Consider the following 22,234-nt stretch of genomic DNA (forward strand, 5'->3'; position numbering starts at 1 on the left):
GTTTTCTTTTTACATGTAAACATACTTGACGTCACTAGATGGCGGTGTTCTTCACGGCGCTAAGAAATCCTGCACACAGAAGAAGCGCAATCGTTCCGTCTGTCCAGTTTAAAGGTCAGTAATAATTGCATTTTAACAGTCCAAAGTCTTTAATTCAGCCTTTACAGGCCTTAGAGGACAGAGGACCTACTGAACTGCGCAGTTACTCAGACTCACTTCACTCACTCAGTCTCTCTCAGGTAAAAACTCAACAATTTAGTTTAGTTTAGTTTGTTTAGTTTTGGGTGGTTAATCTTCCAGATTCAGCTTTCAGATTTAATAACGACACAATTAAAAATACACCCACGATAAACAGACACGAGTAAGCAGTTGAATTTTATTCCAGTTAATTACTGATAATTATTTTTATAAGTATTTTTTTTTGTGTGTGTGTTGAAAGTTTTGGAGAAGAAATACATGTAGATATTCAAATGAGATGTGGTCTATTTACATATTTTAAAAAAATAATAGCTAATAATGAAAAAAAAATGTTGCACAAAGAAATTGCACATTGGTCATTAGCTTAGCTGTGGTTTACAGTTTAACCTGAATTTGAATCTGAATTACTTAATTACCTATGTTCATGAATATTGCATATCAAGGCCTACATACCTTCCTGTTTTGGGGAGTTCATTGTGTATTTTAATTAAATGCTGTATTGCACATTGAAGTACCTGACCATACTCAGGAAATCATTGTTGCTTGTGCTGTAGTTGTGTTTCTTTCACTAGAGTTACGCGAACAAATGACGTAGGCTACAGTTATTAGAGGATGCATTGAAACAAGCAAAATGCAGATATTTAACTCAGTTTTTTGCTTTAAGTAGAATTATCTTTACAGCAATTCGCCATCTTTTTATAATTGTGTGCAGCTCAGAGATGCCGACAGGACGATGGCCCACCTAATGAGGGCTGAAATCTCTGTGCCACCTCGATGACGTCCACCTTGCATGGAACGCAAATGCACCAGACAGTTCTGGAGCACAGTTTGCAGAGCTATTTTTCAAACGAGCTTTGGATTAGGTATTTCAGAATACCGAAAGCGACCTTCGGAAAAGCTGTGCACTATAAATGGACCATCTGTAGGGCCAGTAATTTATCACTTAACACTTGGGTGTTTTAGGGCCTTTTTCCATTCAAGTTTTTAAAAGATGCAAAAAACTGGTGGCTGGAAAATCCAATACTGAGCTGCACAGCTGACCAACTTTAATACTGCACACTGAACCCAGACTAAAGACACTGCGGGCAATACGCTCTGCTTAGCATTGCAAATCTTTTTAACTTGTTTAGCCTGGCTAGAGCACTGTTTTTCTTTCTGTCCTTCTTTCTTTCTTGTGTGGAGGTGGAGAAATGAAGAATGAATGTTTGGTGAGATTAAATTTCCCATTGGGGTCATTTACAGTGATGGCCTTAACAGGTCATCTTCAGCTTTCTGAACAATGGAGTGTATAAAAGCCTAATCAACACTGCAGCAATTAATGCTTCCTCTAGTTGAGTATAGTACCTCAATGTGTGCAATACATCATTTAATTTAAATATGCCATGAAGTCCACAAAACATTATGACGGAAGGTGTCTAGGAATATTTAGGAATAGGAATATTAAAATATCTGAGCTGAAAATGTGTTTCAATTACAATAATCTCACTTTAAACCTTGGTTAAACTATGTCAATATAAACCTTAGTTTGAGATACAACACCATCTAATTGCAGTTATGTCATTTTTAAAAGACAGAGTATATGGATTTAGTTTAAACTGCAGGTCCGCTATAAACATTAGTTACGAATATAATTGTGGTTCTGTGAATGCTGGATGACCGCCAGGGGTGGCTTTAGCCTACGGATGGTTCTCTAGCAAGTTGGGCAGATCGAGATTTATACCAACCTAGTCATGTGTGATGTAGCCTGCATTATAAGGGGTGTCAACCCACACCATTCATCCTTGGAAAACGTCTTGTGTTACCACACCGTGTCCGAGTGACAACTGGCTCTGGCGGTCATCCAGCATTCATAGGACCTACTACCTGTCATACTATTTCATGCCTCCTGACCACCAGAAGGTAGCTTTAGCCTATGGATAACCACATATTAGCATAGTCAAGAGGACTGGTATGTCCTGTTAAGGCCGGTCAATGGCTGACAGAACTGAAGCACACAAGCTTGTAGTCAAAGCCACATTCATCCTACAGAATCAGGTTGCTGCCATACAGATGTCAGAAAGTGTTACCCCTCTAGGAGCAGCCCATGAAGCTGAAACACCCCAAGTTGAGTGGCAGACCACCTTTTTGGGGAGTGCAGCACCAGCTGTTTTATAAGCCATAGCAATGACCTGAGCCACCCAATGCGTAAGCCCCTGCCTCGAGAGTGTGCCACTAGCAGTACGGCCACCAAAGCTGATGAATAGTTGGTCAGTGTGCTGAATAGACCGTGTCATTGACATGTATTACCAGAGTGCACAGATGGTGCATAAAAATGACTCTCCGTCATCAGACATAACCACGTAAGCTGACAACCCAATAGATTGATTGACAAAGAATGGTGACACTGCTCTTGGCAAGAAAGATGGATTAGGCCAGAGGAATCTGGCCTCCACTGCAAGCAGGTAGGACTAACAGAAAGCATGAGTAGTAGAAGCATGAATAGTCTCCGAAGAGACTATTGCCAGTCCTAAGTGAGAGCCACTTTAAATCAAGTGGGATTAAATCAAGTTGCATGAAGAATCTAGTACCTGGTATAGGTTACACTGTGGGCTACCTTGTGCCCTGTAAGGTCGAAGTTGCCTTGTGCCTTTGAGAAACACAGACCAGCTTATGGGCTCCTAAGGATGAGCCTTCCACTCCTGCACCACACCACAGGAAGAGCCCAGTGTGTAGGCAATGAGGCTGAAGAAGCACCAACAAGGCTTCTATACAGTCCACAGAGCTGGAAAGGTTCTCTACTTTTATGCAGCACAGATCTTGAACCCATTTTATACGTCTTCTTGGGCCCATGCGCTGAAGTATGAAGTATGAAGCTGAGCATTTCACTCCACGCACGGTAGCCGGTGCTTCCGAAGAGAAGAGCATAGCATCATTACACACCAGAGCGGCTGCGATTCGCCCTTGGTGGATAGTTAGGGGCGTGACCGCGCAGTGCACGCATGGGTCTGTCAGTGCTTCACGAAGGTGGTCTGCACTAAGGCAAGATGGGCATTCAGTGTGGCTGACATCGTTAAGCGTGAGTTACACCTGATTGTCCATAGTAATGAAGCTATCCTGGATAAACAAGAGGTGAGAATAGTGGGAAGGGACATCCACCACCAGCACAGGGAGACACTGTGTGCGAGCTTTAGTACTTACAAATGAAGCGGAATAAATCCCAGCACTTGAGGACAAGGTAATCTTGCTGCTCGCTCGAGCTGTACAACACATCCGGTCTGGACATGAGAAGGGAAAGAGGACGAATTATGTGTGTTGATGCCCCTTATAGTGAGGGCTACATCAGACATGACTTTGGTCTCAACCCATGGTACTTGCTAGGGAACCATCCATAGGCTAAAGCCGCCCTCTGGCAGTCAGGAGGCTTTAAATAGAACTGCAGCATCTGAGGACCCAGCAATGGAGTTTAAGAAAGTAAGAGACTCATTCAGGTTTAAACTCGAATTAAACTCCAAAGCACGGCTAAGCTAATGACAATTGCCCCCAAATGTGTATATATATATATATATATATATATATATATATATATATATATCTCGCTGTTGTCGGAAGAAAACCTCATATCTCCAAAAAGGTAACTTTACAGGGAAAAACACACTTTTAATGTAAGTTAATGTAAATTTTTTTTTTGGTTCATTCTTTAAATAAAATCTGACATAAATCCAACAAAGGAAATCCCTCTGTAATATATTTCAGAATATTCAGAATATGGCTAGGAATAAATATTTTAAATTCCATGAATTCAAGTACTGTAGAAACAGAGCTAATTTTCAGAAACTTTTTTAAGAATGAACTGCACTATGCAGTTAGAGTTTGGTATTAGTGTGAATGTTATTAGAAAGGAAACAGACACACTTGAATGTGAGCAGAACTAACTCAGCCTTTGTTAAATTTTCTAAATCTTTTATTAACTTTTAGAAAATGCAGTCAGAGTTCAAGCTAATTCTCAAACCGCTGGATGAAACATATTTCTATTAAGTTTCGACATTGTTGTGATTCCAGTTTAATAGAACAAATGTTAGCCAGTAAACATATAAAAAATGATTGACGGGACCGGAATCGTCATTTCTGTTGTAGTAACAGTTTATTGAGCGACTGTGAAAAGAGCTTCATACTTTTGCAGAAAGAAGGATCGACTGTGAGATGGCAACTGAGAATAAGGTATGTATGTAAGTATGTATGTATAATGCATATTTTGTTTCCATTTGTTGTTGTTATTGTTGCTCTTCCTCTTCTCCTCCTCCTCTTTTTAGTGTCTGTGTATCTTTACCTGTGCTGCAGGTGATCAAGTGTAAGGCCGCAGTGGCCTGGGAGCCAGGAAAGCCGCTCTGTGTTGAAGAAGTGGAGGTCGCACCACCCAAAGCTCATGAAGTGAGAATTAAGGTCAGTGTTCAGCTGCAGATCTTAAAATACACACAGGGATCCTTCCTGTGTTTGGACACATGCAGGATTAATATGTAGAGATCAGGATTGATAGACTGATAGACAGACTACCTTTCAAATTTTTGAGTCATGTTTCATAATATTTTTAATGAATAATTTGATGTTTTATTTAATGATAACTTAAAAAGTGTAGACTGGAATCCCATTCTTCAATAATAAATGTTAGATTTGTCTACAATGAAGAACAGAGCTGAGAAAATGACTGAGAAAGCTGTAGAACATGGAGAATGAAGTAAATCAATATTCAGTTAAATTAACATTCAGAATGCCTCATATTTGAAAAGTGGTGATCATATTTTGAGGCAGATAACTTAAAAGGATGATTATAAATTCATGATTAATGATATATTATTCCTCATTTAATAACCTCTTGGTGTTCAGCAAAACTTCAAATTCCTTCTGGTGTCGAGCTTATAGTAATTCCACCTACAGTAAGCGCCTAAGATTTTCACTCTCCATCACACCTGTGTAAGTGTGATGTGACAACATGATTTGATTTAATTTGATTACACTGTGTAATTAATTAACAGCAATGATTGATATAAGAAATGATTTCATTCTTTTGAACAGCAGTGTAGATGTTGTTCCTAGAAATCTGTATATCTATAAACGTTATCAAAGCATAATAAATACACACATTTATATACACATCATTAGACATCATTAAAAGAAATCACTAAAACAATGCAGAAGGCATGAAAGACATCAAACAGGAACATTTACATTATTCATATGAAAGCTGTGTGGTGCACTTCATAGAGAAATGCTATAATAATAATAATAATAATAATAATAATAATGTTGCTGCTTACAGAGAGATTAAAAACATACAAATAAAAAAAATACAAATGAAATAAATGAAAAAAATACTAATTAAAAAAAGAATAAAATAAAAGACAAGAATAAGAATAAAAGACAAAATTGAATAAAATATAAAAAGGAGAGGAAAACCTGCTAAATAAAAGACAGTAAAATATGAACAATAGACCTAATAGATCTCTGACTGTTATTCTGTAGTCCTAAAAACATCACAGCTGTCGCATCCTGTGGTAAACAAAACTATTGCAAACTGGACACAAACTGGATCCTCTGAGTTACGAGTTCTTTACTAGTCAAAACGTACATATTGCTGCATGCATGCTACAAGCTAACACTGCTGCGCACTGCAAAAATGTTGCATGAAAATAAGTCTTCTGTTAATTTCACTGATTATATCACTATACTTCAAGACATATCCAGGAATAGACAAAAATCTAAAAAAGTCTAAATATACTGCAATAACTACATTGATATTAATGTTTACAATATGCACTGCAGTAAATCCATTTAAACAGGCTTAATTAAGCTCACTTTGTAATGAAATATGTAATTAGTGTTTTTTCAGTAGTGACGATATCCACGTAATGCTCAGAAAATACTATAGTGACGTAATTTATCACGTTAACGATAAAATATTGTCATATTGCCCAGCGCTACTACCACACTGGACAGAGTGTGCTGGATTTTTGTGAGGTGTTCTGGTGAGGTCAGTGTTATGATATCAGTTCAGCTTGCATGTAGCATTATTCATATTTCGACTCTGTAACGACCTCATAATTCAGAGGACGCTGTTACACTGGAGGGGAACATGCACACAACACAAAACATTGAGTTTGGAACATTTTTGTTCCCTCAGTGTGAGAGAGTGCTGGTTTTCAGAAATGCCATTCATTTTTTCTCATAGAGGTAAACTGCCCAGATCCAGAGTTCCTTATTTGGTCGTAGCTCTGGTAAAGTTAGTGTTATTTGTGTGTTTCTGTGTGCGTGCAGGTGGTTGCTAGCGGTGTGTGTCACTCAGACTGGGCGTATTTGTATGAGTGCGGTAAAGTAATGAGGCCCCGTCCCTTTCCTGTGGTGCTAGGGCACGAGGGGGCTGGGGTGGTGGAGAGCATCGGGCCGGGGGTGTGTGGATTCTCTCCAGGTAAAATCTCTCTCTCTCTCTCAGTCTCTCTCTCTCTCTCTCTTTCTCTCTTTCTCTCTCTCTCTCTCTCTCTCTCTCTCACTGTCTCACACTCACACACACACACACAACAGGGTTACTACAATTTTGTTTCTGTTCATTATGTCTTATTTAATATAGTTTTTATTTACTGCTTTTCTGTTTTAGTTTAGCTTCAGTTAGTGTATTTTAGTTTTTATTTAGTTCCAGTTTTAATTTTCATTATTATTATTATTATTACTATTATTATTATTATATTTTTGTGTTTACAGGAGATACAGTGATCCCTCTGTTCCTGCCTCAGTGTAAAGAATGCGAGTTCTGCATGAGCCCAAAAACAAACCTGTGTTCAAAAAACTGGTGAATACACATGCTATGTTAAAATACTGTGAGAGAAACATTACAGATTCTGTACACTGACTTTTAATCTCTCTTCCTTTCTCTCTCTCTCTGTCTCTCTCCTCTCTCTCTCTCTCTCTCTCTCTCTCTCTCTCTCTCAGGGAGAAAACTCAGCAGGGTGTTTTGGAGGATGGCTCAAGCAGGTTCACCTGTAGGGGGCAGCAGGTGTACCAGTTTGTCGGCGTCGGCAGCTTCAGTGAGTATACGGTGGTGCCCGAATACAACATCGCCAAAATCCATCCGGATGCTCCGCTGGACAGAGTCTGCCTACTGGGCTGCGGAGTGTCCACCGGATATGGAGCTGCTCTAAACACAGGAAAGGTGTGTGTGTGTGTGTGTGTGTGTGTGTGTGTGTGTGTTTTAATTAGTGTTACAGTGTCTGTGATGGTTTTAAAATTTACCCACACCCCTCCTTCAGTTTGCTCCTTTAGTTTTACGAGGCTAATGTAGATAATGGAAGCTTATGCTGTCTTCAAATCATGTTGGAAATATCATATTTATAAAATGAGCACACATGAATGCCACTACGATCTTTTGTTTACAAGTGGGAAAAAAATTGGGGTGGGGGGGGCGCGTGGGTCAACACGGTTTGTGCTGATTGTATAAAAAAATTATGAAGGACCACTAGAAATGCTCCAATATTACTTGGAATACATTTAATTTACAGTAACTTGCATTGAAAGTTAAGACTGTTTGTGTTTTGGACAGCAACATTATGCATGATCTTGAACCAGCCCCCAAAAAAACAACTTGTTATGTGGATATCACACTGTCCCTGGACTAAAATAGATTTTTAATGATTAACTGAAATTGCAGTTTACACTTAATCCATGTGTCAGAACCAGCTGTTACACTGAACAAAGTGACATATTGAATTTACCTGATTCAGATGTTCACATGAACACATACACACACACACACACACACACACACACACACCCACATCACCTAAACCGCCTATCCTTCTGGGTCACAATGGGATGCTGGAGCCTATCCCAGCTGTCATGGGGCAGAAGGCAGGATACACCCTGGACAGGTCGCCAGTCCATCGCAGGGCAGACAGACATACACATTCACTCACACCTAGGGGCAATTTAGCATGTCCAATTGGCCTGACTGCATGTCTTTGGACTCGGAGGAAACCCACGCAGACACGGGGAGAACATGCAAACTCCACACAGAAAGGACCCTGGTCGCCCGGCTGGGGAATCAAACCCAGACCCTTCTTGCTGTGAGGCGACAGTGCTACACACTGCGCCACCGTGCCGCCCTTCACATAAATAAAATGTATTAAATCTACACAGTTATGTTTTCTGATATTTTTTACTGTAATAATAATGTATTTGATTCATGTGGAAATGTTAAACACTTTTTTGAGTCTGTGCAGTTTGTGGTTCATGAAGCTCACAGTGAGGACGTTCTTCTGTCTGCAGGTTGAAACCGGCTCCTCCTGCGCTGTGTTTGGTTTGGGTGCTGTGGGTTTGGCTGCTGTTATGGGCTGCAAGGCTGCCGGTGCCAGCAGGATCATCGGCATCGACATCAACCCAGATAAGATGGAGATTGGCAGGAAGTTTGGAGTCACTGAGTTTGTAAACCCCAAAGACCACGATAAACCCATTAAGGAGGTTCTGATGGAGATGACCGGTGGAGGCCTGGACTTCTGCTTTGAGTGTGTGGGAAATGTGGCCGTTATGGTTGGTTTAATTGTTCTCACAGTAATAATAATAAATTTTGGGCCAAGATTAAGCCTAATCCTCTAGACTAAAAAGGCATTTTCAATTGTGAATCACCATTAGATACTGGAATTTAGTACAAGACTAAACTTAATTAGTGCCCAAGAAACTGCCACTGATTAATAAAGCATGTTTCAGTCACTGAATGTTCATTTTAAGGAAATACTTTTCCTAATCATTTCCTTCATTTCCTAATGTGGAATTCCACTGATTTCTCAAAATTTCTACATATTTTAATGGTTAAGATGTAAACAAAGTCTTTGGTGTTGTTAGAAAACAGACGTCTGAAGAGTTTAATTCCTCTAAATGCTCCCTCACATGATGTTGTTATATGAAATGGTTATGAATTCACTGCCTGATGTTTGAGACATTCTGTTTTGATGAATTTTAGCCTTAGCCCGTTCATGGTGAAGAGGTACATGCAGGATGTGGTCCACAAAGAAAACCATTTTACCATCATCTGCATTACTTATAAAAGCTCAGAAGAAATGTGTAGGTTCACTGGTGGCTCTTTAAACATTCAAGTAAGGTTGCCATCCAGTCATTAGGGGGACACTAGGCCTTTTACACTATAAAAATCCCATTGCATTGCACAATTTCCCTGCTCCCAAAGATAAATGTAATATCACCACCAGAGGTCAGCATTGGAGTCCTGTAAAGCTGCGGGGGGTACCTGTGTGATTGTGGGCTGGACAGAGCTGGAGGAGCTTACACTGACACCCTTTGACATCCTACTGGGACGAACTCTGAAGGGCAGCTACTTTGGTGGTAAGAACCAAAAAATTAACTATGGCATGAAATCATTATTCAATATAATTATAACAAGAAAAGTAGATTTTCTTATACATGTTTTATAACCGCTGTATAAACCTCAGGCTGGAAGGGTGTGGACTCAGTGCCCAGGCTGGTGGAGGACTACATGAGTGGCCAGATAATGCTGGATGAGTTTGTGACACACACACTCTCACTTGAGCAGATTAACAAGGCCTTTGACCTGATGGTCAGTGGGAAGAGGTGAGTGCAATGCAAACCTTTGCAGTGCAGTTTTGATAATTAAATCATAAGCTGAGGTACTGAAAGTTGAATAGGACTGTTTGATGTATTCCATTCATCTCTCATTAACTCTTTACAGATAGACAGGTAGACAGACAGACAGATAGGTAGATGGAGAATAAAGGTCTGCACTACCATGGATTCCTGCATGACCCACCACAATATCTTGCGGCGCAGGACTAATTTTCAGTGTTGCTCACGGGAACGGGAGGGAAATCAGACCCCTTCAGGCGGGAGCAGGAGGAAGCGTGCATGAAGAGAAATCCTGCAAATTAATGACCAGCCTAAATAAAGTAGAATGATCACTAAGTCATATATCTAAACAATATAACAGTGAAACAGTTCAAATGAATAAAGCAAATTCTCATAGGTCTGATATACATACTACCTCTGTGTGGCATGAGCAAGTCTTGCTTTTCATTTTGGTGCCCGTGTTAAGTGGTCAGCGATTTCAAACAGTCCCAGATGCTGCGGTGTTAGAGAATAGACCTGGGGCAGATTTTTTTGCATGCTGTGCATGTGACACAGCAAAATACACTGAAATAAGCCATGAAAATTAAACAGAAGGCCGTGTAAAAACTTCAAAAGGCGATTTTTTTTTACATAATTCATGATGAAATATCAGTTAAACATTCTGTGCTGCAGACAGATTTCCTGGTTGGTCTACAGTCTTGAAACTTTTGCCTAATGACAAGTCAGAATGTTGTCGAGGATAAACAAATATACCATGTACGATTATAAATTATATTTTTGTTGAACAGAGTGACTGATGTGACCATTTATTCGTCTGAAAACAGGAATGTCTATGTAATTTTCTCGCTGCTCCACAGCACAAATGCCGTACTTATGAAAGGCCAACGCATTCGAGCTGTAGCACTCGCGCTGCTGCTTCACTCACGCCACGTAGAGACAGCATGTGTGAATCGGGCGTTACAGAGAGATGGCGAAGCCTTCAGTCAGACGGCCACAGCAGCCCAGCAAAACACCGAAAATAACCACTCTATGGTTTAATTCCTGCTTTGTGTTTACTGGGAATAAATGTCATTTGGTGAAGTTACTCACAGTGAGCCTGATGACCATGACTGCTGTGTTATTTCAGCAGAGTATAATGTATTTGTGATTAGACTGTGTCAGATTTTGGATGTGCGTGGAACTGCGCGGGCGGGAGCGGGACAAATCGTTTTGGTTGCGGGAGGGTGCAGCAGAAATAATTCTGATTTTCTGCGGGAGCGGGCTGAAATCTTGTAGGGACAGGACTGAAAAAACATTCCCGCGCAGACCTGTAATGGAGAGACGGACAGACAGACAAACTGACTATTTTGTTAATCTCAGGGTGATAAACAAGTACTTGTGAGTTTGGACTATGGCCTCAACATATGGTGAACTGGTGGAGAATTGGTGCAGAGTTCTGGTGGCTTCTGCCTGGAGGTAGAAGGGTGAACTCCCCCTTTCTAACTGTGGTAGGTCTGATAGGACAGGGAGGAGATGGAGCTGTGGTGGGGATTGAAAACTTTGTCACAGGAAACAGAAGGTAGGGATATGGATTCATATGGTGTTACATAAAAAGATTTTGGGAGTTCAAATCATGCCTTGGGCTGGAGTTCTGGGCAGTTTCTGCCTGTAGCTAGAAGGCTAGACCCCCTCATAGCTGTAGCAGGACTGAGGGGATTGCGAACGCTTCGTCACGGGAACGGAAGGTGAGGATGTGAATTTATAGGGTGTTAGATTAGAAGAAGGAGGGGTTTCAGCCATGCCCCCCCCACAAACTTCAGTAATAACATAACTACATAAAGTGTGAACAAAAGTAAAGTATACATAGTTTGAATAAAGACTTGTACAAAAGACTAAAACACTGTGTGTTTACAATAACTCGCGCGCTCTCTCTCTCTCTCTCTCTCTCTCTCTCTCTCTCTCTCTCTCTCTCTCTCTCGCTCTCGCGCTCTCTCTCTCTCTCTCTCTCTCTCTCTCTCTCTCTCTCTCTCTCTCTCTCTCTCTCTCTCAGTGTCCACTCTGTGATAAAGATGTGAGCTGAAGCCGTGTGTGTTGACATACTGTGTCAAATCCCAGTTCTGCAGCCTTGACAACAGCATCAGTCGCCATAACGACAAGATCAGTCACCATAGCAACAGCATCAGTCTGCTGTGGTCCCAGGAAACCATTCCTAACATACTACTTCCATGCATTTTAAAGAAAAAAAAAAAATCATATATCAAATATATATATACATATACATATATATCATATTCATACATTTATATATCTACATAAAGACCTTCATGTTGTAGATTGTAGACACAATCTTTCTGATGAAAAGAAAAATAAATACATGACTTGTATGACCTGTATGACATGTAACAGGTTTTGATGTTATATTAATATTGAAACAACTTGATAATTATTTCATTAAGTAAGGAGGACTTAGCAAGGACAGTTTTTGTAACTCTTCATACTAACACGAGAAGGAGTTTCATGACTTTATACTTCTTAGGCTTCTAAAGTGATGTTTAATAAATAAAGGGAAAATAATTGGCCCAATCAGCCTGGGAGGTATTCATCGCTTCTGTTCTGTCCTATCAACCTTAGAGGTCAAAAATCTTTACACCAGCCTTGGGGGCGTCTTAGTATGTAATGTATAAGAAACTACAGGAAATAATTACTGGCTATCAGGAAATCAGGAAATAATTACAGGCTATCAGCCTGGGAGGTAGTCGTGTGTTCAAATATTGAAGCTAGTGTGCTTATATCAGCCTGGTAGGCATCTTACTAAATTCTGCTACATGGTCATTGACCTTTTGATCAGCCTCATAGGCAGTCTTTCTCAGCAGCCTTTTCAGACTGTACCTTTTACATCAGCCTTAAAGGCATATAAGCAAGTAAGTGCCAAAGAAGTTATAACATGAACTGATTGGCATTCTTATCGGCCTGAGAGATGCTAGTCTTTTCTGTAAGACTTTGAGGATTTGAGGCCTTTTACCTCAGCGCTGAAGGCATCTAATCATTCTTTGATGTGTTGGTCCAGTGTTTCTCAAACCTGGTCCTGGAAGTCCAGTGCTCAGCAGTTTTTTGGTGGTTTTCCTGCTCCCACCACACCTCATACAACAAACCAACTCTTTAACAGCCCATTATTGAGTAAAACTGGGTGTGTTAAGGCAGCATTATGTGCAAATTGGTCATTTTTACTTCTGGGCAGTTTGTATTGTATTTCATTTTTACACCACTGTTGTAAATACAAATCGCGCTTTAAGCCCCCCTCATGGGGAACTTAAAAATTTAAGGCTTATTTGGTGTGAGGTGATGAAAACTGACCAATTTTTTTTTGGGATAAAATCAGTTTATTTCTTTGCATGTTAGCCTGTAATGTGACTGAGGTTAGATGACTTTTGGTGTTTAAAATTACTACAAAACTCAGTAAGATGGGGATGACACAGATAAGGTCACAGCCTACACTGCAATTTTTTATAACTCACACTGGCGTAGAGGAACACTCTGCTGTTGGATTTTCATTGTTTTCCTGTTAACCGTGAGACTCGTGATTCCTTTCTTCTCGTTTAGCTCTTGCCGAGTTAAAGAACGTCAGTATCCTCCAACAAAGTCTTCTTCAGTCTCTTCGCAGCCTCTGCCATGATGTCAATACTAGGAATACTGAGCAAGCTTCTTATAGCTAGCTAAAGAGCCACAGTTATTGGTGTGACATGATGCTGTAAAGCGTCACGCAGTTCTCATGAGAGGTTTCTTGCTGCTCCTCCAAAGTTCCATAGTACTATAGCAGGAGTTCCAGCCTAGAGTGGCAATGACAGAGATGCCATTCTCACTATTACGAGACAGTGTACCATCAAAATGATTTTGAAGCCGTAGAAGTACTAAAATGTGCAGGGCAGGGTCTAGAAGCAGGGTTGTGAAAGACTGTGCTAGTCTATCCTGTCAGCCTTGGAAGCTAGTAGTATTTACACCAGCAATGTTAAATAAATTACAGTAGTTTTTCATTGGCCTTCCAATCAGCCTGGAAGGCAAAGGGTGTTTTCCATCAGCCTTCGAGGCTAGTGCACTTCACATGAGTCTGAAAGGCATATCGTTAAGTAACACTGAAAAAAAAGATAGTTGACCTTTTGATCAGCCTGTGAGGTAGTAATATTTCCCGTCAGCCCTTCAACATGGAACCTTTTACAGCTGCCTTGAAGTAAATCAAATCACAAATGATGTCAAGCAATAATGTTAAATTATCAATGGCCATCTAATCAGCCTTGAAGGCATGTTAAGTAAATCATGTTAAATAAATTGCAGTATATTATATTTGACTCTCCAATCAGTCTGGAAGACGAGGTGTTTTATATATATACCTTTTATATCAGCCTTAAAGTAAATCAAAATGCAAACAATATCAAGCAACAATGTGATATAATCCTGACTTCAGCTTCCTCAGAGGTTCAAAGTCTAGCAGTTTACTGAGAATGTACAAGGAGCCTGACGTAACAAGGCACTGCAGCCAAGATTTGGCATTGTTAGCTGACGTCTTTGATTAGTCTACTCAGAACAGTAACGCTGCAGCCGCAGCTTTCTCTTTGTTTCTAGACGTAATTGTGTCAAACCTGTACTTTGTGACAATCTGGTCCTTACTATCACCTCATCATTCATATCATTTGAAATTAAATGTACATGAATACATTGATATATTAAATGTGTATATATATATATATATATATATATATATATATATATATATATATATATATTTTTTAAAAGCCAACAATTTCCAGTCAGGTTAGCTAAGTTAGCTAAGTTAGCTGCTTATGTTAAAGTAACTTTCCTTGAAAGTCAAAATTGTAATTTTGGAAGAACAGCTATGTTCTTTATATGTCCTGGTGTGTGTTGGGTGAGTATATTCTTTTATAAATCGGTTGACATCACTACCTGAGATATGAGAAAGTTCCTCAGAACAACTTGTGAAGCACCTTACTTCCATGCTTTAAAACAACCAGCAGGCTGACCAGATGTGTTTCTTAGGCTACATTCACACAGCATGTAAAAGTGGCCCAAATCCAAATTTTTTTGTTAAGCCTGTTCACGATATCTTTTTAATGTTACCTCTGTGCGACATTAGTCTGAACAGATCATGCTTCTAAACTGACCCACAAAACAACAACGCCTTACATGGCGCGCTTATCCAGAGGTGAACGATCAAAATGGGGTCCACAGGAACAGCCGCTCCCGGAGGCTTCAGTTTCATCTTCACCAGCATCACAGGAGCTAATAGGAAGTCCTGCATTTGCTGTAAAAAGGGTGCGTCAATCGGCCCCAGCTGCTTCTATGGTTTGTGTCCTTGGTTTCTTTAAACTTTGCTTTCAGACTATTAAATTTTTCTTTGATACTGCAGGCTCTCCTATGGCCATGTTCGGTGACTTCTTTCAAAATCTCTTCAAACACAGAGCAGTTTAGATAAGTTGCATGAATTCCGATCTGGCTGTTTAGAACGAGTCGCATATCGGATGCATATTGGATTTCAGTACCACATATGAAAATGTCCCAGATCAGAATTGAAATTGTCAGATTTAATGTGTTTTGCTGTTCACACTGACACACATGACACATCTGTGTTAGATATGGGCCACTTTTACCTGCTGTGTGAACGTAGCCTTTGTCTCTACTTCCTCTTAACGGCATTGTGTATAAAGTGTCCTTCGTGATTCCGAGACCTCATTGGTTGAGGTCGAAGGCGGAGCTATTTGATGATGCTATTATGTGATTGGCTGTGGTCAGGGTGTGTGTGTGTGTGTGTGTGTGTGTGTGTGTGTGTGTGTGTGTGTGGATGGAGCAGCCTGACAAGCTAAGCAGCCTGCAAGTCCACATTAAGGGTAAATTTCTCCCTTTTGCACAGTCTGTCCAGTTTAAAGGTCAGTAGGGATTGTTTTTACAATCTAAATTCGGAATTCAGCCTTTACAGGCGTTAGAGCTCAGAAGACTCACAGAACTTCTCTTCACTCAGTGACGCTCAGGTAAAAACTCAGCAGTTTAGTTTACTTTAGGCGCTGTTAATCCTCATAATTAATTAATTCATTCATTCATTCATTATCCAGTTTCAGCTTTCAGATTTAATAAGACGTGTAAGCAGCTGAATAGATGATCACAGTGACTTTAATTCCAGTTTATTACTGATATTTTTATTTAAGTACTTTTTTTATTGGAAGTTTTGGGGGGAAGGATAGGGGGATACATATACAAATGAGGTGCGATCTACTTAAGTATTTCTAAATAGAAATATACATTTTAAAATTAAGCTTCTTTGATGTTAGAATTGTGTGGGAAATTGCACTGTAATTAGCTTAATTAGCTGTGGTTTGGAGTTTAACCCAAATTTAAACCTGAATGAGTTTATTATGTCTATGAATATTTCATAACTAGGCCTGTATAGCTTCCTTCATAATGTTTTGAAGACTTCATGGTGTATTTTAAGTAAATGCTGTATTGCACATTGAAGTATCTGATCAAACTCAGGAAATCATTGTTGCTCATGCTGTCCTCCACAACTGGCTGTCCATTGACTGGTCGAGCCCTGCATCCTACACTCACACTGAGCTGCACATCTGACCAACTTTAATACTGTACACTGACCCCAGGGTGAAGACACTGCGGGCAGTGCACTTTGCTTAACATTGCGGATCATTTTGATTTGTTTAGCCTGGCTAGAGTTTTTCTGTCTATCAGTTGCGGTCGGGGGGTGGGTAGGGGTATGATGTGCTTGTCTGCAGCAGTTGCTCTTTGGACTGAGTAAAAGTAATAGTGATAGATAAACACAGATAATCTTTAGCGTCTCTGAACAAACATTGTGAAAAGGCTTAATTGATTTACGCTTCGTCTAGTTAAATATGGTAAGTCAGTGGGTGTTTAAATAAGCAATATAGAATATTTTCTAAATTAAAACATACCACAAAAGTCCACAAAACATTATGACAGGTATAAGGTATATGGACCTACATATGCAATACTGTCTGAGCAGAGAATGTGGTCCAAGTACAAAAATGTTCTTGCTTTAAACCTCAGTTAAACCTGATACAGCACCATCCAGTGGCAGATTAGATTTTTTAAAGGTTTTTAAATGACACAGCAACTGAGTTTAGTTTAAACTGCAGGTGCACTTTAAACTGCAGCTTGCAAGGACCCAGTAATGGAGTTAAAGGAACCACGTGACTCATTCAGGTTTAAACTTGGGTCAAACTTCAAACCACAGCTGAGCTAATGACTGTGTAAGTGCCTCAAAATGGTTATTTTGTTGTGAAGGAAACACTCCAGAGAAATAACTTCCCATTGTTCTATTGATTAATCAAGAATACACTATGATTCTAATTCATATCATTCTTTAGTACAAAACTTAGCATGTATCCAGCTAAGAAAATCCTTCTGGTTATGAATAAATATGTAAAATGTCAGGAATGGTAATGTAGAAACAGAAATTTTCAGTTCAGAATGTGGAGAAAAGCTGATTTTAAGAAAAACAGCTATAAGAATGAACTGCCGTATTTGTGTGATGTTGCTGTTAAAACAAAGGAAACAGACACTTTTGAATGTTCTTGTTAGATTCCTTGGTAAACACACTTTTCAATGATATATGGCATGATCTGTTGGTGCTGAATGTGGGCAAAGCTAACTCAGCCTTCGTTAAATTTGCTTTTGCTAACTTTTAGAAAATGCAGTCAGACCACGAAATTCACAAAACACTGAAATAAACATATTTCTGTTGAGTTTTGACATGAGGGTTGAGCAGCTGTGAAAGAAGCTTCATACTTTTGCAGAAAGAAGGATCGATTGTGAGTGAGATGGCAACTGAAAATAAGGTAATTTTTTTCTTTATTTTGTATGTTTTTTTTTCTTCCATTTGTTGTTGTTGCTCTTCTTCTTCTTCTACTTCTCTTTTCAGTGTGTGTTCTGTGCTGCAGGTGATCAAATGTAAGGCTGCAGTGGCCTGGGAGCCAGGAAAGCCGCTCTGTGTTGAAGAAGTGGAGGTCGCTCCACCCAAAGCTCATGAAGTGAGAATTAAGGTCAGTGTTCAGCTGCAGATCTTAAAATACACACAGGGATCCTTCCTGTGTTTGGACACATGCAGGACTAATATGTAGAGATCAGGACCGATAGATTGACAGATAGACTGATACAATATATTATTCATCATTTAATCACTTTTGGTGTTCACCAAAACTTCTTCAAATACCTTCTGGTGTCGAGCTTATAGGGATTCCACCTACACTGTGCAATTCATTATCAGCAATGATTAATATAACAAGTGATTTCACTCTTTATATCTATTTATCTGTAAATGTTATCTAAGCACAATAAATACACACATTTATATACACATCATTAGCCTTCATTAAAAGAAATGACTGAAACAATGCAGAAGGCATGAATAACATCAAACAGAGACATTTACATCATTTATATGAAAGCTATGTGGTGCATTTCATGGAGGAATGCTATAATAATAATAATAATGATAATAATAATAAGAAGAAGAATGTCAGTTCAGTTTGCATGTAGCATTATTTATATTTTAACTCTGTTATGACCTCGTAATTCAGAGGATGCTGTTACAATCGGGGTGTGTGTGTGTGTGTGTGTGTGTGTGTGTGTGTGTGTGTGTGTGTGCGCGCATGCAGATGGTGGCGAGCGGTGTGTGTCACACGGACTGGGGGTTCTTGTATGAGTACCGTAAAGGAATGAGGCCTCGCCCCTTCCCTCTGGTGCTAGGACATGAGGGGGCCGGGGTGGTGGAGAGCGTCGGGCCGGGGGTGTGTGGATTCTCTCCAGGTAAAAAAACACACTCTCCCTCACACACACATACACACACACACAGTGTTATGATAGTTTCAATTTTTATTTTTATCATTATTATCATTATTATTATTATTATTAATAGTAGTAGTAGTAATAGTAGTAGTAGTAGTATTTGTTCGTTTTTTATGTTTGCAGGAGATAAAGTGATCCCCCTGTTCATGTCTCAGTGTAAAGAGTGCGAGTTCTGCCTGAGTCCAAAAACAAACCTGTGCCCTAAAAACCGGTGAGTACATGTGCTGTGTTAAAATACTTTGAGAGAAATATTACCTATCTAAAAGACAATGTATTAATATTACTATCTATGAGAGGCATTAATCTCTCTCTCTCTCTCTCTCTCTCTCTCTCTCTCTCTCTCTCTCTCTCTCTCTCTCTATCTGTCTCTCAGGAAGAAAACTCAGCAGGGTGTTTTGGAGGATGGCTCAAGCAGGATCACCTGTAGGGGGCAGCAGGTGTACCAGTTCACCAGCATCAGCTGCTTCAGTGAGTATACGGTGGTGTCCAAATACAACATCACCAAAATCCACCCGGACGCTCCGCTGGACAAGGTTTGCCTGCTGGGCTGCGGAGTGTCCACCGGATACGGAGCTGCTCTAAACACAGGAAAGGTGTGTGTGTGTGTGTTTTAATTAGCGTTCCAGTGTCTGTGGTAGGTTCAAAATGTATGCTGTTCCCTACGGACTTAGCCATGATGCATCATTTGAGCACAGCAGCTGCACTTTACATTGTGTAAAAAACAATCAATGGACCAGTAGAAGTGCTTCAGAATTACTTGGAATAAATTGTATTTACATTAACTTGCATTGAAAGTTAAGAATGTTTAACTGGAATTGCAATTCACACTTAATCCATGTATCAGAACCAGCTGCCACACTGAAGAAAGTGACATATTGAATTGACCTGATTCAGATGTTCACATGAATAAAATATGTAACATCTGAACAGTTGTTTTCTGATTTTTTTACTATTCACAGTAATGACAATGTATTTAAGTGGAAATAATGTAATGAAACACTTTTTTGAGTTGCAGTTTGTAGTTCATGAAGCTCGTAGTGAGGACGTTCTTCTGTCTGCAGGTTGAAACCGGCTCCTCCTGTGCTGTGTTTGGTTTGGGTGCTGTGGGTTTGGCTGCTGTTATGGGCTGCAAGGCTGCCGGTGCCAGCAGGATCATCGGCGTCGACATCAATCCAGCTAAGATGGAGATCAGCAGGAAGTTTGGAGTCACTGAGTTTGTAAACCCCAAAGACCACGATAAACCCATTCAGGAGGTTCTGATGGAGATGACCGGTGGAGGCCTGGACTACTGTTTTGAGTGTGTGGGGAACGTGGCCGTTATGGTTGGTTTAATTGTTCTCACATTGATAACGATACATTTTCGGTCAAGTTTAAGCCTAATCCTGTGGACTGGAAAGGGCTTTTTAATGGTGAATCACCAATAGATACTGCAGTTTAGTACAAGACTAAGCTTAATTAGTGCTCAGGAAACTGGCACTGATTAATAAAGCATGTTGTTTTGAGAAGCTGAAAGGCCTGAGGGAACAGGAACGTTTTAAGATTGCTTTTTACGATGGGAATCATGTGACTGTAACTTGTAATTGATTGAACTTTTTTAATGCTTTTGGTCATTTTAGTGGCTTACAGCTCTTGAGGCTCTTATTTGTTATTTTTAAATATTTGATTTTATGTTGCAAATTGGATTTTTACAAATAGAAAAAAAATCACAGTAGACTTATTTTAATAATATTTTAACGTACATTATTTTATTTGGTTGAGGTGATACTTTACCGGTAATAATTTCCTAAGGGGAATTCTACAGATTTTTCTAAATTTCTCCATATTTCAGTCATTAAGGTCTAAACAAAGTCATTCAGAGTAAAGTCCAAATTGTTCATTTTGGTGTTGATAGGAACCAGACGTCTGAAGTGTTTAATGCCTTTGAAATCTCACTCACAGAAGGCTGTTACATGAAAAGGCTATGAATACACTGCTTTATGTCTGACACATTGTTTTATGATAGTTTTGAGAAGATTATAGACAAATCCCATTCGTGGTGAATAGGTATGTGCAGGGTGTTGTGAGGCACAATCCTAGCCAAAGAGAACTTGCTGTTTCAGATTTATCACTATTATACCATCATTAACATTTCAAGACACGTGTAGGTTCACTGGTGGTTTTGGATAGTAAATAAAATGGCTATATTTGTTTTGTAGACATGGTGACCCCTGGTTCCTATCACCACCACTGTAAAGAAATCTAAATGAATCCTGAGTTATGCAGGAATTTTGATAAATTGGTGGAATTCCCCTTTCACAGTGAAGTAAGATTGCCATCCAGTGATTAGGAGGACATTAGGCCTTTTACATTCCAAAACAAAATCCCTCTGCATTGCACATTTGTCCCGCTCCCAACAGTTAATGTAATGTTTCACCACCAGAGGGTGGCGTTGGAATCCTGTAAACCTGCGTGGGGTACCTGTGTGATTGTGGGCTGGACAGAGCTGGGGGAAATTACACTGACTCCCATGGACATCCTAGTAGGACGAACTCTGAAAGGCAGCTTCTTTGGTGGTAAGAAAAAAATTATCTGCACGATTAAATCATTATTCCTAATAATAATAACAAGAATAAGAAGTTGATTTTCTTATGCATGCTTTATAAATGCTGTATAAACCTCAGGCTGGAAGGGTGTGGATTCAGTGCCCAGGCTGGTGGAGGACTACATGAGCGGCCGACTGATGCTGGATGAGTTTGTGACACACACGCTCTCACTGGAGCAGATTAACCTGGCCTTTGACCTGATGGTCAGTGGCAAGAGGTGAGTCTGACCAGGGCACACTTTTTAAAGCTGCTTTATTAATCTCAGAAGGAAATAATGTCACTACAGCAGCATACAAGACGCATAAACGTTAAAAGAACACAATAAATAGAATAAAGTGTAAACATAAGTAAGTATATTTAGCTTGAATAAGTATAATTGTTGACAAGAGACCTAAACAACACAGTGTGTTTACAATAACACTGTTTATTCATCTCTCCTCCTCTCTTTCTTTCTCAGCATCCGCTCAGTGATAAAGATGTGAGCTGAAGCAGTGTATGTTGACATACTGTATCAAATCCTAGTTCTGCAGCCTTGACAACAGCATCAGTCGCCATAACGACAAGATCAGTCACCATAGCAACAGCATCAGTCTGCTGCGGTCCCAGGAAACCATTCCTAATTAATAATGTACCGCTTCATACAAAAAAAAAGAAAATTCTTCAGTATGTGTCATCAGGCCTCATTCAACATACGTCTTGGGTTATCTGATCATAAGTGTACAGACTTAATCCACCTTTGGAGGTGTTCACAGATGTTTATGACCACAAGTCATTTGTAGTGTGAATGCTAAAGTGTCCCGATGGGTCCCTGACAGCAGCAAAAGACCACCTAAGTCAGCTGCAACGTCACAGCAGAGATGAAAGCAGCTTCTTTCTTTCCGTTAGCAGTCTATGTAATATAAATGTTTTAACAGCTTGCACATTTACACCAGCAAGGACTCACTGTTTGATATAGATGTCTGCATGAGTCTAATTTT

At 39.7% G+C, this 22,234-nt stretch overlaps 2 protein-coding genes across 10 annotated transcripts; both read left to right on the forward strand.

The window, feature by feature from the left end:
• The first annotated feature begins 51 nt into the window (after nt 1-51).
• LOC118807289 (alcohol dehydrogenase class-3-like) lies at nt 52-12,378 on the forward strand. 6 transcript variants are annotated; one of them, XM_036569266.1, is made up of 11 exons: nt 102-239; nt 911-1,061; nt 4,358-4,395; nt 4,516-4,617; nt 6,487-6,637; nt 6,928-7,015; nt 7,156-7,375; nt 8,488-8,748; nt 9,423-9,555; nt 9,663-9,801; nt 11,843-12,378. In XM_036569266.1, the coding sequence occupies exons 2-11, from the start codon at nt 989-991 to the stop codon at nt 11,865-11,867; spliced, it is 1,230 nt and encodes a 409-aa protein (XP_036425159.1). In that variant the 5' UTR covers nt 102-239; nt 911-988; the 3' UTR covers nt 11,868-12,378. The 6 variants fall into 6 exon arrangements, with proteins under 6 accessions (XP_036425163.1, XP_036425162.1, XP_036425159.1 ...); XM_036569270.1 differs by lacking the exon at nt 911-1,061 and having other exon boundaries at nt 52-114; XM_036569269.1 differs by lacking the exon at nt 911-1,061 and having other exon boundaries at nt 96-114; nt 4,312-4,395.
• A 3,239-nt stretch (nt 12,379-15,617) lies between these two features.
• Nucleotides 15,618-21,920, forward strand: LOC118807291 (alcohol dehydrogenase class-3-like). Of its 4 annotated transcripts, none has more exons than XM_036569275.1 (10): nt 15,618-15,689; nt 17,625-17,666; nt 17,769-17,870; nt 18,486-18,636; nt 18,799-18,886; nt 19,049-19,268; nt 19,737-19,997; nt 21,095-21,227; nt 21,336-21,474; nt 21,715-21,920. In XM_036569275.1, exons 2-10 carry the CDS (start codon nt 17,649-17,651, stop codon nt 21,737-21,739), a joined length of 1,137 nt encoding a protein of 378 aa, XP_036425168.1. In that variant the 5' UTR covers nt 15,618-15,689; nt 17,625-17,648; the 3' UTR covers nt 21,740-21,920. The 4 variants fall into 4 exon arrangements, with proteins under 4 accessions (XP_036425168.1, XP_036425165.1, XP_036425166.1 ...); XM_036569272.1 differs by having other exon boundaries at nt 15,622-15,830; XM_036569273.1 differs by lacking the exon at nt 15,618-15,689 and adding an exon at nt 15,696-15,830 and having other exon boundaries at nt 17,517-17,666.
• The last annotated feature ends 314 nt before the right edge of the window (nt 21,921-22,234 follow it).

This window comes from Colossoma macropomum, unplaced genomic scaffold (genome assembly GCF_904425465.1).
Source record: "Colossoma macropomum unplaced genomic scaffold, Colossoma_macropomum, whole genome shotgun sequence".
Lineage (NCBI taxonomy): Eukaryota > Metazoa > Chordata > Actinopteri > Characiformes > Serrasalmidae > Colossoma > Colossoma macropomum.